At 42.2% G+C, this 17,609-nt stretch overlaps 1 protein-coding gene across 5 annotated transcripts in view; it reads left to right on the forward strand.

Moving 5' to 3' along the window:
- The window catches only part of ehbp1l1a (EH domain binding protein 1-like 1a), a 56,636-nt gene extending 40,550 nt beyond the window's left edge, over nt 1-16,086 (forward strand). For all 5 annotated transcript variants that reach the window (XM_038303161.1, XM_038303165.1, XM_038303162.1 and 2 more), the window contains 9 exons: nt 1,922-1,970; nt 2,062-2,580; nt 2,678-2,714; nt 2,799-2,842; nt 2,940-3,051; nt 9,218-9,317; nt 10,941-11,014; nt 11,653-11,767; nt 15,417-16,086. In XM_038303161.1, the coding sequence (XP_038159089.1) occupies nt 1,922-1,970; nt 2,062-2,580; nt 2,678-2,714; nt 2,799-2,842; nt 2,940-3,051; nt 9,218-9,317; nt 10,941-11,014; nt 11,653-11,767; nt 15,417-15,510 (1,144 nt within the window). In that variant the 3' untranslated portion in view covers nt 15,511-16,086. The remainder of the gene's footprint in view (nt 1-1,921; nt 1,971-2,061; nt 2,581-2,677; nt 2,715-2,798; nt 2,843-2,939; nt 3,052-9,217; nt 9,318-10,940; nt 11,015-11,652; nt 11,768-15,416) is intronic.
- The last annotated feature ends 1,523 nt before the right edge of the window (nt 16,087-17,609 follow it).

Here is a 17,609-nt window from a genome sequence, read left to right on the forward strand (position 1 = left end):
AAACAATCCACTGGACTGTTTCCAAGTTTTGAAGACGTTTCGCTTCCCCTCCAGGAAGCTTTTTCAATTCAAAATGTCAGAAATTGCATTAGGTTCCAGGTTTTGTACAGTAGCCATTCAGTTGCCTATTCAGCCATGCGAACAAGTCCCTTTAAAGTCGTAAGAAAGCGGCTGTTCCAACCGTCGCATTTCCGAATTCTCCCAGTGGTGCACGACTTTACACGAGTGCATAAAGTGAATGTGATTGGTCGATTATCAAGGGGGCGGGATTGTTGTGGTGGAAGCTTTGTGAGCAAGTTTGGTTGTGGCCGGTTTGTGGGAAGCATCTTGCTAACCAGTTAGCAACTTAGTGCTAGCAGGTTCCCAATGGGAAATTCCATTGGGACCAAGTAGCACTAAATTGGTGACTTAGAAACGACGCTGTCAAGGAACGCTATGGACAGAGGAAACATGCAAGAGGAGGAGAGTTTAGTGTCGGAGGTCGTGGATGAGTCTCCTCCGTCATCCATTTTTTATTTAGAGGAGGAAAGCGGGGACGAAGATGTTGTGGAAGAGGACGCCAGGGCGGCAGAAGCTTGGTTTGGTGTAGAAGGCTTCCAGCCGTACATGTTTGAGCCCTTGCCTCGCAACGCTGCCAGTTCTGTTAGCTCTACGCCTGCCGAAGACACAGACGTCCATCCCCGGGAACACTGGGACGCAACTCAATGGGAAAGGAAAGGATTCTGGTTTCAACCGTTGCGTTGACACCATTGACAGATGACCTTTGACATATGATTGGCTGAATTTTGGTGTTCAGGCTGACATATAACTAACTGGCCTGCTTAAGATAACAAAGAAAAAAACACAGATTTTAGGCCGGATATTTTTGTTTAAATAGAAATGTTCTAAATTTTGGGACAATATGGTCTGATAAAGAGAACATTTATAAACATGTTTAAGCCAGAATGATTTGACATTTAATATATTTTCCCTATGACTTTGACGACCCCCCTTTCAGAGACATAGACAGGTATGGAGCATTGCAGGCTAACAAAGAAGCCAAACGACCCCCATTCCAAAGGGGGGGGCCCGTTCATCCGTTTCTATTTGCATGTTTTCTAAACTAAAACCAGGCTTTGTTGGGCTGCTGGATAAAACCTGGAACTAAACGCTATTTCTGACATTTTGGATTGAAAAATCTTCCTGGATGGAAGAGAAACGTCTTCAAACTTGGAAACAAAGTCCAGTGAATTGATTTTTTACTTTTTTGGAAGGACAGATTAATCGATTTGCAAAAAAATGTTAGTTCAGATCCTTATTACACGTCAGTACAGGTCCATTTACTGATTAACTAATGTTTCTAAGGTCCAACTAATGATTACCTCGCTAATTTCTAAAGAGCCAGGCCTGTTTGCTTCTAGCTCCTAATCTTAACAGAAAAAGTTATTCCAGCAGGTCCTCCAGCGTCGGAGGGTTATGTTGGAGCCATTTCAAAGCAACAGTTTTTTCTCTATGGAGCTGAGATTGCTTAATATTCACCATTAGTTTGTAAACTGAGACGAATGACCCCTAAAGTCTGGAGCAAAGTGGGTCGTTGAAATTTAAAACCAAAATCCGTTTTCTAAGTTTTAGTTTTTCTGGTTCTGCTGGAGGTTTCTTCCTGTTCAAAGGGAGTTTTTCCTCTCCACTGTCGCTACAAGCATGCATAGTGTGAGGGATTGCTGAAGAGTCAATGAGTCGATGCAATCAGCTGGTTTTCCTTAGATAGAAAACTTTGAATCAATCTGACTGGATGATCTGGTGAACTGGAAAGTGACCTGAGATGACATGATGTGAACTGGAGCTATAGAAATACACTGAATAGAATATAGATTCTAATATAGATAGCATAATAAGATTTCACGTTTTCTAACATTCTTCTCTTCGTTTCTCGTTTTTATAGAAATTTTGAAATGCTGAACCCGTACGATATCCAGATCAACAACAAAATGGTGAACAACATTTTTTTTTTTTCTCGCTCTTGTCTTCATAATTGTTTTAAACGTGAAAATAGTTTTTTTTCTCTCTCTTTACTGGTTTTAGGCTTTCGATAGTTTTGCCGAACTCGGTATTTCCAGACTGATAGAGCCTTCGGATATGGTCATGCTGGCGGTACCCGACCGCCTCATCGTTATGACCTACCTCAACCAAATACGAACCCATTTCACCGGCCAGCAGCTCAGTGTGCTTCATATCGATAAAAACAGCAGTGAGTCCAATTACGCGGTGTCAGGGAGCCAGGAGCTGCAGGAGGACCCAGAGGCAACCGTTCGCTACTGCGCTCAGAAACTCCAGGAGAAAGGTCTGAGCCTGGAGGCGATCGCGAGTGGAGGCCCTGCGGAGGATGAGCCTCAAAGCAGCGCCGAGATGGCTCCACCTCCACGGTCCAAACGGCTACCGGTCCCCGGGGCGGCAGGGGCCTCCGGCTCTCAGTCTCCCGTGGCTCCTCCAAGGTCTCATGTCCTCTCTAAGGGCTTCTCCCGGGTCAAGGATGCGGATCTAGTCAAAAAGCGTAGATCTCAAAAGAAGAGCGGGTCGATTGATGATGGAGATACTTCGCCGGTACGGCGCCTTTTTCACTATATCTGTTCATCTTCCTTAAAGTTGTTTTTCACTCGTGGCTTTAATCCAAGGATCTTCTTTCTCTCTCTCTCTCTAGGCCGGAACAGAACGGGAGGGGAGGAACTCAGAAACCGGTAGGTGTTCTTTAGGTTTCCTTAGATCAGCATTTATGACACATCTTAGAAGATTTCATTTATTTAATTGCATTTACTCTGCAGAGAAATCAGAGTTTGTAGTAGAAGAAGAGAAACCAGAGGGTCAGGTGAGGATGGGACTGATAACTGACTCTAACAACTAAATAACATATTTTCATCTCATCTTGAAAGCTGATTTCTATGTGTTAACATCCATGTATGTAGGACACCAGCCAGTATGTGTTACATCAGATGGAGGCGTTGGAAGCGGAACAGAACCACATTGACAACAGAGCAGCGGTGGTGGAGCAGAAACTCAGGCAGTTGATGGAAACAGGTAGAGTTTATCATTGTGATTAATGCTGGTTAAACTGGGAAAGCTGCTGTCACACCTCGATGGTTTAGACCGGCGTATGCCTGAAGTACGAAAAATCTGGCAAAAGCACTGGCATACGTTGGATAAGTTATGAGCACGCTGAAGCACGGCGAAACAAACTGAAGCACGCCGAAACACGGTCAAACACGTTGAAACACTCTGAAGCACTTAAAGACGCCGAAACATGCTGAAGCACGCTGAAAGACACCGGAACACACAGCAGAACGCTGAAATAAGCTGAAACACACTTCAACAGGCTGAAACACGCTAAAGCACGCCGAAACATGCTGAAGCATACTGGCACACGTTGAAACACACTGAAGGGTGCTGAAACACGCTGCGGAACGCTAAAACATGCTGAAACATGCTGAAGCACGCTGATGCACGTTGAAACATGCTAAAGTATGATGAAGCATGCTGAAGCTGCTGAAACACGCGAACACGGTGAAACACGCTGAAGCATGATGAATTACGCTGAAGCATGCTGAAGCACACTGAACATGCTGAAACACGCTAAAGCACGCTGAAACATGCTGAAGTATGATGAAGCATGCTGAAGCTGCTGAAACACTGAAGCACACTGAAGCCACTGAAACACGCGAACACGTTGAAACATGCTGAAATACGCTGAAGCATGATGAAACACGCTGAAGCATGATGAAACACGCTGAAGCATGCTGAAACACGCTGAAGCACACTGAACACGGTAAAACATGCTGAAACACGCTGAAGCACACTGAACACGGTGAAACATGCTGAAACACGCTGAAGCATAATGAAGCACTGTGAAGCTGCTGAAGTATGATGAAGCATGCTGAAGCTGCTGAAACGCGAACACGGTGAAACATGCTGAAACACGCTGAAGCATAATGAAGCACTCTGAAGCTGCTGAAGTATGATGAAGCATGCTGAAGCTGCTGAAACGCGAACACGGTGAAACATGCTGAAACACGCTGAAGCATAATGAAGCACTCTGAAGCTGCTGAAGTATGATGAAGCACGCTGAAGCTGCTGAAACACGCAAACACGGTGAAACATGCTGAAACATGCTGAAGCACGTTGATGCACGTTGAAAAACGCTAAAGTATGATGAAGCATGCTGAAGCTGCTGAAACACGCGAACACGGTGAAACACGCTGAAGCATGATAAATTACGCTGAAGCACACTGAACACGCTGAAACACGCTAAAGCATGCTGAAACACTCTGAAGTATGATGAAGCACGCTGAAGCCACTGAAACACGCGAACACGGTGAAACATGCTGAAATACGTTGAAGCATAATGAAGCACTCTGAAGCTGCTGAAGTATGATGAAGCACGCTGAAGCTGCTGAAACACGCGAACATGGTGAAACATGCTGAAGCATGATGAACACGCTGAAACACGCTGAAGCATGATGAAACACGCTGAAGCACGCTGAAGCATGCTGAAACACGCTGAAGCACACTGAACACGGTGAAACATGCTGAAACACGCTGAAGCATAATGAAGCACTCTGAAGCTGCTGAAGTATGATGAAGCATGCTGAAGCTGCTGAAACACGCGAACACGTTGAAACATGCTGAAATACGCTGAAGCATGATGAAACACGCTGAAGCATGCTGAAACACGCTGAAGCACACTGAATACGGTAAAACATGCTGAAACACGCTGAAGCACACTGAACACGGTGAAACATGCTGAAACACGCTAAAGCATAATGAAGCACTCTGAAGCTGCTGAAGTATGATGAAGCATGCTGAAGCTGCTGAAACGCGAACACGGTGAAACATGCTGAAACACGCTGAAGCATAATGAAGCACTCTGAAGCTGCTGAAGTATGATGAAGCACGCTGAAGCTGCTGAAACACGCAAACACGGTGAAACATGCTGAAACATGCTGAAGCACGTTGATGCACGTTGAAAAACGCTAAAGTATGATGAAGCATGCTGAAGCTGCTGAAACACGCGAACACGGTGAAACACGCTGAAGCATGATAAATTACGCTGAAGCACACTGAACACGGTGAAACATGCTGAAACACGCTGAAGCATAATGAAGCACTCTGAAGCTGCTGAAGTATGATGAAGCATGCTGAAGCTGCTGAAACACGCGAACACGTTGAAACATGCTGAAATACGCTGAAGCATGATGAAACACGCTGAAGCATGCTGAAACACGCTGAAGCACACTGAATACGGTAAAACATGCTGAAACACGCTGAAGCACACTGAACACGGTGAAACATGCTGAAACACGCTAAAGCATAATGAAGCACTCTGAAGCTGCTGAAGTATGATGAAGCATGCTGAAGCTGCTGAAACGCGAACACGGTGAAACATGCTGAAACACGCTGAAGCATAATGAAGCACTCTGAAGCTGCTGAAGTATGATGAAGCACGCTGAAGCTGCTGAAACACGCAAACACGGTGAAACATGCTGAAACATGCTGAAGCACGTTGATGCACGTTGAAAAACGCTAAAGTATGATGAAGCATGCTGAAGCTGCTGAAACACGCGAACACGGTGAAACACGCTGAAGCATGATAAATTACGCTGAAGCACACTGAACACGCTGAAACACGCTAAAGCATGCTGAAACACTCTGAAGTATGATGAAGCACGCTGAAGCCACTGAAACACGCGAACACGGTGAAACATGCTAAAATACGTTGAAGCATAATGAAGCACTCTGAAGCTGCTGAAGTATGATGAAGCACGCTGAAGCTGCTGAAACACGCGAACATGGTGAAACATGCTGAAGCATGATGAACACGCTGAAACACGCTGAAGCATGATGAAACACGCTGAAGCACGCTGAAGCATGCTGAAACACGCTGAACACGGTGAAACATGCTGAAACACGCTGAAGCATAATGAAGCACTCTGAAGCTGCTGAAGTACGATGAAGCATGCTGAAGCTGCTGAAACACGCGAACACGGTGAAAAATGCTGAAACACGCTGAAGCATAATGAAGCACTCTGAAGCTGCTGAAGTATGATGAAGCACGCTGAAGCTGCTGAAACACGCGAACACGGTGAAACATGCTGAAGCATGATGAACACGCTGAAGCATGATGAAACACGCTGAAGCACACTGAACACGCTGAAACACGCTGCTGAAGTATGATGAAGCTGCTGAAACACGCGAACACGGTGAAACATGCTGAAGCATGATGAAACACGCTGAAGCATGCTGAAATACACTGAAGCAAGCTAAAGCTGCTGAAACACTGAAGCAAGCTGAAACACATTGAAGCATAATGAAGCATGCTGAAGCTGCTGAAACACACTGAAGCAAGCTAAAGCTGCTGAAACACACTGAAGCAAGCTAAAGCTGCTGAAACATACTGAAGCAAGCTGAAGCTGCTGAAACTCACTGAAGCAAGCTGAAGCTGCTGAAACACACTGAAGCAAGCTAAAGCTGCTGAAACATACTGAAGCAAGCTGAAGCTGCTGAAACACACTGAAGCAAGCTAAAGCTGCTGAAACATACTGAAGCAAGCTGAAGCTGCTGAAACACACTGAAGCAAGCTGAAGCTGCTGAAACACACTGAAGCAAGCTAAAGCTGCTGAAACATACTGAAGCAAGCTGAAGCTGCTGAAACACACTGAAGCAAGCTGAAGCTGCTGAAACACACTGAAGCAAGCTGAAGCTGCTGAAACACACTGAAGCAAGCTGAAGCTGCTGAAACACACTGAAGCAAGCTGAAGCTGCTGAAACACACTGAAGCAAGCTAAAGCTGCTGAAACTCACTGAAGCAAGCTGAAGCTGCTGAAACACACTGAAGCAAGCTGAAGCTGCTGAAACACACTGAAGCAAGCTAAAGCTGCTGAAACACACTGAAGCAAGCTGAAGCTGCTGAAACACACTGAAGCAAGCTGAAGCTGCTGAAACACACTGAAGCAAGCTAAAGCTGCTGAAACACACTGAAGCAAGCTAAAGCTGCTGAAACACACTGAAGCAAGCTGAAGCTGCTGAAACACACTGAAGCAAGCTAAAGCTGCTGAAACACACTGAAGCAAGCTGAAGCTGCTGAAACACACTGAAGCAAGCTGAAGCTGCTGAAACACACTGAAGCAAGCTAAAGCTGCTGACACACACTGAAGCAAGCTAAAGCTGCTGAAACACACTGAAGCAAGCTAAAGCTGCTGAAACACACTGAAGTAAGCTAAAGCTGCTGAAACATACTGAAGCTGCTGAAACACACTGAAGCAACCTGAAGCTGCTGAAACACACTGAAGCAAGCTAAAGCTGCTGAAACACACTGAAGCAAGCTGAAGCTGCTGAAACACACTGAAGCAAGCTAAAGCTGCTGAAACACACTGAAGCAAGCTAAAGCTGCTGAAACACACTGAAGCAAGCTGAAGCTGCTGAAACACACTGAAGCAAGCTAAAGCTGCTGAAACACACTGAAGCAAGCTGAAGCTGCTGAAACACACTGAAGCAAGCTGAAGCTGCTGAAACACACTGAAGCAAGCTAAAGCTGCTGACACACACTGAAGCAAGCTAAAGCTGCTGAAACACACTGAAGTAAGCTAAAGCTGCTGAAACATACTGAAGCTGCTGAAACACACTGAAGCAAGCTGAAGCTGCTGAAACACACTGAAGCAAGCTGAAGCTGCTGAAACACACTGAAGCAAGCTAAAGCTGCTGAAACACACTGAAGCAAGCTAAAGCTGCTGAAACACACTGAAGCAAGCTAAAGCTGCTGAAACACACTGAAGCAAGCTGAAGCTGCTGAAACACACTGAAGCAAGCTAAAGCTGCTGAAACACACTGAAGCAAGCTGAAGCTGCTGAAACACACTGAAGCAAGCTGAAGCTGCTGAAACACACTGAAGCAAGCTAAAGCTGCTGACACACACTGAAGCAAGCTAAAGCTGCTGAAACACACTGAAGCAAGCTAAAGCTGCTGAAACACACTGAAGCAAGCTAAAGCTGCTGAAACACACTGAAGCAAGCTAAAGCTGCTGAAACACACTGAAGCAAGCTAAAGCTGCTGAAACACACTGAAGTAAGCTAAAGCTGCTGAAACATACTGAAGCTGCTGAAACACACTGAAGCAAGCTGAAGCTGCTGAAACACACTGAAGCAAGCTGAAGCTGCTGAAACACACTGAAGCAAGCTAAAGCTGCTGAAACACACTGAAGCAAGCTAAAGCTGCTGAAACACACTGAAGCAAGCTAAAGCTGCTGAAACACACTGAAGCAAGCTGAAGCTGCTGAAACACACTGAAGCAAGCTAAAGCTGCTGAAACACACTGAAGCAAGCTGAAGCTGCTGAAACACACTGAAGCAAGCTGAAGCTGCTGAAACACACTGAAGCAAGCTAAAGCTGCTGACACACACTGAAGCAAGCTAAAGCTGCTGAAACACACTGAAGTAAGCTAAAGCTGTTGAAACATACTGAAGCTGCTGAAACACACTGAAGCAAGCTAAAGCTGCTCAAATACGCGAACACGGTGAAACATGCTGAAACATGCTGAAGCACGCTGATGCACTTTGAAGCATGCTGAAGCATAATGAAGCACACTGAACACGGTGAAACATGTTCCAGGTCAGTTATCTGATGGTTGACATCCGTTCAGTTCCTCATCAGTCGTGGCATCCAGCTGATCCTAAACCTCTGAGTAACTTGTGCGTAACTTATCCAGAACTTCTCTCCAACGCATATCAACGTTTCTGACGTGTTCCAGACGAGCGCTGAACGTGTTTCTAACTTAGGCTGCTGTCACACCCTGCCGATTTATCCATTGTCTGCCTGATGTCCCAGAATCTCCTAAACACTGGTATACGCTGAACTTTCTATGGATTATTTTCTATTCTGGGCGTAAACATAGAGTACTTGAGTCCAGAACTTTTGTCCAACGTCAGGCTAACTTATGCAGAACGCATGGCAGCGTTATGAAGCATCAGTTAAAACTGCTCCCCTCAGGCGAATCGCTGCTCCTGACAGGAGCTCCTCATGCGGTCAGTCATCCAGTCATTGCTGGCCGGGCGGACAGGGTGTCTGCCTCACTCACTAAAACTGGTGGTTGGTTCCACAGGAGAGGAGCATCTAAATTATGGATCATCTGTGGAATCAGGGAACCGGTTTGTTCTGAAAAGATCCGTAACAAAATGTTCATCCTTTTGTTTCTGCAGGAAGTGATAAAGTGGAAGAAGAGAAGCTGATTCAAGAATGGTTCACCCTGGTTAACAAGAAGAACGCTCTAATCCGACGGCAGGATCATCTGCAGCTGCTGTAAGGCGTCTTTTTAGGGTCCGTCAGACAAGCTGCTGCCATATGGAGTCAATTCTGTTCCATTATCAACTGAAATAAAAAATTTATTAATTAATCTTAATCAAAAACAGGTTGCTGTTTTCTCAGATTTTATTTTCTTCTATATATTTGTTTTTGACTATATGGTTTTTTTTAAATTAGTTTTACCGTATACATTTTAAATATACATACATTATTTTTTCCAAATTTCTGTTTAAAGGGTTAGGGTTTACGTATTTCACTCTACAGATTTCATTGTCTTCATTTCTGGGGGTGGGCTTTCTTTCACAAGGAGTGAAGGAGCATTTTTATTGGTCAAGATTCAGCGTTTGGATTCGCTTGATGTGAAGAAAATTTGAGCTGGAAAACGCAATTTAAAAAGAGCGCATTTTGTAAAACTCAACCTGAAATAAGACTTTTTTTTTATAGGTGAAATGATAAAATCTGCTTAAAAAAAAGGAAATATTAAGTTTGACAAAATTTTATTAGAAATTAAAATATAAAAGAAATTAGAAACTTAAAAACAATCTGAGAAAACAGTAAACATTTAATTAGGAAGTGTGTCAACATTTATGAAACTAAATTCACTCCATACTAAGACATGTTAAATATACTTTTATGAATCAACAAACCTCCCAGCAGCGGTCAAATGTTCTCCTTCCGGGTCAGAGGTCGCGTTCTGAAGCATGGATCATGGCCGTTTCTCAATCAGTGTACTTGTGCGTTCTCGTGTCCTCGTGAAACATCATCATCCTCAGCCCTAGTGCTGTTCCAGTTCACAAGAACAGCAGACCGAGAACGGATAAAGTCCCCGGATGTTGTTCTGGCCCCTCCCTCTTTACCCAGCATGCATCAGAGCATCTTGTCCGTCCTCCAGACTGACAGCTGTCCCAGCATGCACTGCGGCAGCAGCTTCCAGGTTAGCGCTCACAGAGCTCAGTGGATTAAGTTAAAAGTTCTCCTTTCTGTTGTTCAATAAAAGTACGTTTTAAGATCATTAGAGGTGAAAATATTATACTTTAAGCTTCACTTTATGGAAGATTTACTGATTTAATGCGTGAAGTTCTGATGTTGAGAGGACCGTGGAAACCAGCGGACATCCGAGGCTAAAGGCAGCCAGGGCTAACGTTAGCAGCCGGGGCTAACGTTAGCTCAGAATGCAGCAGCGTCTCTCTGTGACGGACCGCCGGCTCTGATGGAGGATTGTTTTATGTTGCAAATTGTTAATTGATTTGTGTTTTTCTGACTGTGTTCATTATTATTTCTCCAATAAATGAAGAAGTCATATTTTATTATTATCTAGAGGTTATTAATTACAGGAGGTGAAATGCAGCTCCAGACTAGCTTTGAATGTGGTGATGTCATCAGTACGCTTCTTTTCCAGTTGACCCAGATTAATGCTGCGTGCTCCCGTTCTCCCAGAGTCCAGACTTTCCTGTGTTCTTCTCAAGAACATAATTGGCGAGAACACGAGTCCGTACTTGCGTTCTAGTGAATCGAGAAACGGCCATGAACTCCATCATATCAAGCTTTGGAGCGCCCCCTAGCTGTGACACCTGTCAGATCAGCTTAGCTAGTGAAGCATCTTTTCTTCATCATCAACAGGCTGGAAGAACAAGACCTGGAAAGACGTTTTGAGCTGCTGACCAAGGAGCTTCGAGACATGATGACGATCGAAGGTAAACCAGGAGATCATCATTAACCTTTTTAAGATCGGACCTTTAGGACTGGGCGATACGATGAGTTTAAAAGGCCATTGGAGATGAAAGAGGAGAAAAAAAGGAGTGATTTTCTACCAAATTTTAAAATTCATTTAACATATTTTCAAGAAGAAACTAAGGAATTATGTTAAAATGTCATACATTTATTATTAAAGGAAAAAAAACTTCAATTTAATTCAATTCAGTTTATTTATGTAGTACCAATTGACAACAGATGTCATCTCAAGGACTTTACAGTTCATCAGATCATCAGATCGAATGAAGCAGAATGATGAAAAAGGCGTCCCTATGTCCTCCAGCAGTCTAAGCCTATAGCAGCAGAACTATAGAGATAGATCAGGATAACCTGAGCCACTCTAACTAGAAGCTTTATCAAAGCTTATAGCTTAAACTTATAGTAACTTGAATCTTCTTAACATTAGAGATTTTCCCTTTTTTTCTAAAAAATATGTTGAATGAATCTCATAATTTAAATGTTTTTCGCAGAAGTTTTCTCCTCTTTTCTTTCTTCGCCGCTCTATAATACTCTGTCAGGGATCATCTTCACCAATTCTGAAAATATCTCCTCTGTCTCATCGCTGCTCCTCTCGCCTCAGACTACCAGAAGACCCAGGCCCACAAACACAGAGAGCAGCTCCTGCTCCAGGAGCTGGTGTCTCTAGTCAACCAGAGAGACCAGCTGGTTCACAACATCGACGCCAAAGAACGAGGGTGAGAGAAACAGACGCTCCCATTGGTTAGGAGCAGTGAAGCATCTTCATGCCTTCAGAACAAAGACTTTACAGTCAAACATAACAGATATTTATGTCTTTTTGAACAAAGGATGTGTGTTTGGGAGAATGTAGATGAAGCTCTTTCCAACAATCTAAAGCATGGCGGTGGCAGCATCCTTCTGTGGGACTGGTGCTTTGCACAGAAGCTAGCCACAAATGATCAGCGAGACGATTCAAAGGTTTTTTTTTTTTTAGCTGGATAATGATGCCAAAGACCCGTCAGAAGCGCTGTAGGTACCAGATTTGCTCGGGGCCCCGCCCCTTCTTATGATGTCATCACACAGGAAGTCCACTCAGACGAACTGTATTGCACCCATTTCTGAAACTCGTAAGGAAGCGGCCGTTCCAACCGTTCCATTTCCGAATTCTCCCAGTGGTGCCCGACTTTACACGAGTGAATAAAGTGAATGTGATTGGTCGATTATCAAGGGGGCGGGATTGTTGTGGCGGAAGGCATCTTGCTAACCAGTTAGCAACTTAGTGCTAGCAGGTTCCCAATGGGAAATTCCATTGGGATCAAGTAGCACTAAATTGGTGACTTAGAAACGACGCTGTCAAGGAACGCTATGGACAGCGGAAACATGCAAGAGGAGGAGAGTTTAGTGTCGGAGGTCGTGGATGAGTCTCCTCCGTCATCCATTTTTTATTTAGAGGAGGAAAGCGGGGACGAAGATGTTGTGGAAGAGGACGCCAGGGCGGCAGAAGCTTGGTTTGGTGTAGAAGGCTTCCAGCCGTACATGTTTGAGCCCTTGCCTCGCAACGCTGCCAGTTCTGTTAGCTCTACGCCTGCCGAAGACACAGACGTCCATCCCCGTGAACACTGGGACGCAACTCAATGGGAAAGGAAAGGATTCTGGTTTCAACCGTTGCGTATATTAGCTGCGACACATGAATCAAGATGCTATGACCGAAAACATTTGATTGACAGATGACCGTTGATCTATGATTGGCCGAATTTAGGTGTTCAGGCTGACGTAGAACTAACTGGCCTGCAGAAGATAACGGAAAAAAAACACTGATTTAAGACAGAATGTTTTTTTTTTAAATAGACATTTTCTAAATTTTGGGACAATATGGTCTGATAAAGAGGGCATTTATACACATGTTTAAGCCAGAATGATTTGACATTTAGATATGACTTCCCTACAACTTTAAGGATCAAATCTCTTCTGGAGTCTCAACATATTATTTCCTATATTTGCTTTTATTTTACATTTTATTGTTGATCTAAAGTAGCCGAAAGTAGAAAACAATCATTCTAAGTCTTGAAGAAAAGTCCTGCCCTCTAAGACAGACTGAGCTCTGCCATTTACACAAGGTGACAGAAAAGACTCAGCTTAGTTTTATTATTTTTATTAATATCTGAGCGCAGAGGAGGACAGATGGAACATCTTAAAAATAAAACAGTTATTCTACTTGTAGAAAATGAACGTTTGTTGTTGAAACAAATTCAAAAGTAGTGTAGCTTAATATGGCTAACTGACTGAGCTAAAAGAGGGAACTAGCTGTGGGTCTAGATATGGCCGAGGCGGGGATCCAGGTGGAAAATGGCTCCCAGCGTTCTCACGCACCTCGCTCCTCTAGCTGGTCAATCTTCACCAGTCGTTTTCCACAATGGCGGCCATACAAAAATAACAAGCCGGTAAGGAACCAAACAGGAAATACACATAGTGCAGAGCAGATGTAGATCTGACCAATCAGAGGCCTCCTGTCTGCACCAGAGGGGCGGCGCATAGCTGTGTTAATTGCGACACACACGCAGACGACCTGGTTTCTGAGTATAAACCAGCAGTATTACGTTAAATTCGTTGCCTGGGCAACCACAATGTTTTACATCATGTGGCGACGTTCAGCCAATCATGTAGCGTAACGTCACTGGATGAAGCAGATCTGGTAGCTGCAGCGGGTCAGAACCAACCGCAGCCTGTTAGAGGTTCATGGAGCCTTAAAGAGACAAACACCAAACCAGCTTAGCTACCCTTTATAGGGAACTCAGGGAAATACTGTGAAAATTTTCCAGCCAGTAGTGTTACTGGAAAAGACCTTATTACCTTTGTAACATTCAAAAAAATCTGGGATATTTTGATGGATACAAATTAATGTCAATATAATAACAAGAAACGCCAACTTGATTGAATATATGAAGAAAAATAACAAAACAAATAACAAAAATACTCTGGTAAAAGTGGAAGTACTGATTAAACTTCTTTACTCAAGTAAAAGTAACAAAGTACAGGCTTGTAAATTTACTTAAAGTATAAAAGTAAAAGTAGAAACCACTTTTTTCATGCCGTTGCCTACATTTTAAATGGATGTCTGCCAATAGGACTAGATCTCCGTTGTGTTCATTTTCAATCATCTCGTCGTCCATGCTACTATGCTAACGCCACCGCCACCAAGCTGCAATGATTTGCCGCCAATGAATCCGAATCTGTGGATTCATCTTGTAGTGGTGCGTCAAATGCAACGTAGATTCCCATCCAATTAGATTGAATTTGGTATTGATGACATGAAAAATAATAACGATAACTCCATTGAAATGATTCAAAACTAAAGTAACGAGACAATTTTTAAAATGTAAGGAGTAGAAAGTACAGATATTTGTGTAAAAATGTAAGGAGTAGAAGTAAAAAGTCGCCATAAAAATAAGTAGTAAAGTAAAGTAAAAATATCAGAAAAATCTACTTGAGTACAGTAACTAAGTATTTGTACTTCATTACTTCCCATCTCTGGATGTGAGGGATAAAAAACGCCCTTTAAAGGAAAGTCAGGTCAGCCAGGAATGATCAATGGATCAATATTTATACCTAAAACTAATACGTTTGCGGTGATTTAATGAATTTATCGTTAATCACTTACCTCCTCAATTCAAGAAAAAAATGACTTAATGAGATATTATTTTTTTGCAGGTTCTTATCAATTTTTTGTTTCCAAAATTGGGACAAATCACTGCACAGCCAAGCAGGGTCCAGTTCCTGGGACCAGTAGCCCTAACCTGAGTTCACTGGGCTTTTTACACTGCAAAACACTGAATTCTAAATAAGTGCAATTGTTCTTGAATTGAGGAGGAAAGTGAGAAAATTGGCCAACAGAACAAGACAATTTACATTTGAAATAAGAAAAATTTAAAGCGCATATTATCTAATTTTCTTATTTTAAAGGTAAAAATACTCCATTGGCAAACTACCTCATTTACCTGCTCAAATTAAGAGTAAATACACTTAATGTGAGAACATTTTTCCAGTGTTGTTTTTACCATATATGCTGCAAAAACAATGTAGAAGTGTATTAACCCTTAATATAAGCAGGTAAATAAAATGATTTGCCAATAAAATCAGGATTTATACTCTTAGAATAAGATAATTAGTTAATATGCACCTGAAATAAGACAAAGCAGTTCTTATTTTAAATGTTGTAAATTGTCTTCTTCCATTGGCAAAACGTCTCACTTTCCTCCTCAATTAAAAAAAAAATGCAGTTATTTTAAGAAGGAATCAATTATTGAGATTTCTTTTTTTTGTAGTTTAATTTTGAACATTCTGAATATGTTTTATAATAAACGATTTTGTGATTGTTTTTGTTTTTAGAGCTCTGGAGGAAGACGAGCGTCTGAACCGCAGCCTTGAGCAGCGAAGGAGGAAGTACGCCAAGGAGCAGAAAGAAAAGTGCGTCGTTCAGTGAGGAAGAAGCCAAACTCTGGAAAACTGAGCCATATTTTTAGGAACCCAGAGACAAATCTGTGATTTTTAATTTTTTCTGCAAAAAGTCAAAACCAGTTTGAGCTCCCGTTCCCACTGGGGTTTCACCTCTTTGTGCCTTTTTTAGATTAAAATCCTTCGGAAGGATTACGAGAGGAGAAAAAAAGAAACTTCACGGGTCAAAGATGTTTTTAAAGAAAATCTTTTTATTTATTTTCTCTAAGTTACTGAAGTGAAACGTTAAAGTGGTTTTTATTTAAATGTTAAAGCCATAAAGAGAGTTTCCAAAGATTTTAAGAAAAACAGCATCGACACTTTTATTGTTTCTACGTTTCTTTGCTCTGAAAACAAGTGACTCCATTTTTGAAAAAAAGAGAAAAAAATCATTTATCTTTCTGTAACAGGATACATTTAATATTTTAAGTATTTGTGGTTTTTATGAGATGTTTCTTCTTATAGTTTGTCTGAATTTCTCTCTCGTTGAGGTTTGTGTGTTTTTTTTGAGACTTTAGTGTCAAATTTGCACTGTTTAGAAATACAAACCATCTGAACTCTTTAACGCTTTGCTTCTTTTTCTTTAATTAACATCCGCTTCATTTTGAAGTAATTCTCGCCTATTTTGCATCCCCAAATGGAAAAGCAAATAACTGAGTCACTGTAAGCCCACATTACATGTGTGATACATTATTTGGAAGTTAACACCTTCTAGTTTCTAAAAAATATAAATAAAAATTGGGTGAGTAAAACACAGACCAAGCTGCATCAGTTCAAACATGACTCAAAGTTTTTTTTTATTCTCTAAAATGATCTTTTTTGAACAGCAGTGATAAAGACCCGCCTGAGAACAGGCAGGTCTCATTTTATTAGATCTGTTCTACATCCTGTCAACCACAAATGCGAAAAATTTCAGACCTCTAGCTGTGCACGTCTGCACTGCATTACATTGTAAGCGTGCCGATGGGAAACTGGTTGAATTGACTATCTGACTATCGGGACAAACTGAACGACCACAATGACCAAATCAGTGGCAGAGCTGCTGATGGAGGCCGCTGCTGCTTTAAAGCAAGTGCCTGCTTCTAAACGACCTGTGGCAACGCCGATTGCTCCTGAGTTTCCCGCCGGCACGCTTACAATGTAATGCAATGTAGACGTGCACAGCGCCCCCTACCAAACAAAATGGGTAGCCCGGTCAGCAAGGACCTGAGGAGGAGCGGCTGCTGACGTCACTCTGCTGCCCCCGCCGCTCAGAATGCTTTTTCGTTTTTGAGTTATGGACAGTACTTTGCAGGCAGACCGTGTAAACGAAAAAGCAATGTCCGCTGTGTTTTCTCCTTGATTATAGCATAAAATGAGCAACCTTAAAGAAGAAAATGTAGATAGGATTATTGATTACTAATTTTATTTATGAGTCAAACAATGCAGCCACATTCTTAAAGTGAAAAAGCATTTCTGGAAATGCTTTTTCATTTTCAAATTTTACATTTCAGATTGAATTTTGGTATGTATTTGCTGGGGTACTTTTTGAAAAATAAATCTCAAATGTTTTTCTCTTTTTCATTTTAATTAAGTAAAAATATGATTAAGGTTAAAGGAGAAAATAAAAATGCAAATAGGATGATTGATTCCTAATTTTTTTCCTTTTGAAACATTTCTGGAAATGCTTTTTCATTTGAAATATGGTAGCGATTTGCTTCCATACATTTCCAACCTTCTTCATTAAATATGTATACGTCTCTTCAGACGAAGAACAATAGCACCCCCTTGCGGTGTAGAATAGGTAAGTACAGTACAGAATACATTCAGTCAGTAATACACATATACCAACACTCCCACTTATGACTGACTTGTATCCTGTACACCCCCCCTTTTTTTTTTTCTTTTAACAATCAGAGTGTCATGGTCGGATTTAGGTTCCTAACCCACATGCAGAACACAACGGAGTCAGAATAAAAGTTCAACTGTTTATTGAGAAAAACACAGAGTTAATAATAAGATACTGGAAACTGGTCCGGGGCTGGTCATACAGGGTTCACTGCAGAGAGGGACAGTTGGGTTAGCCAGGATGCTATTTCTCTTGTCAGA

This window comes from Cyprinodon tularosa, unplaced genomic scaffold (genome assembly GCF_016077235.1).
Source record: "Cyprinodon tularosa strain WSP-4 unplaced genomic scaffold, ASM1607723v1 ctg507, whole genome shotgun sequence".
NCBI classification, from domain to species: Eukaryota; Metazoa; Chordata; class Actinopteri; order Cyprinodontiformes; family Cyprinodontidae; genus Cyprinodon; species Cyprinodon tularosa.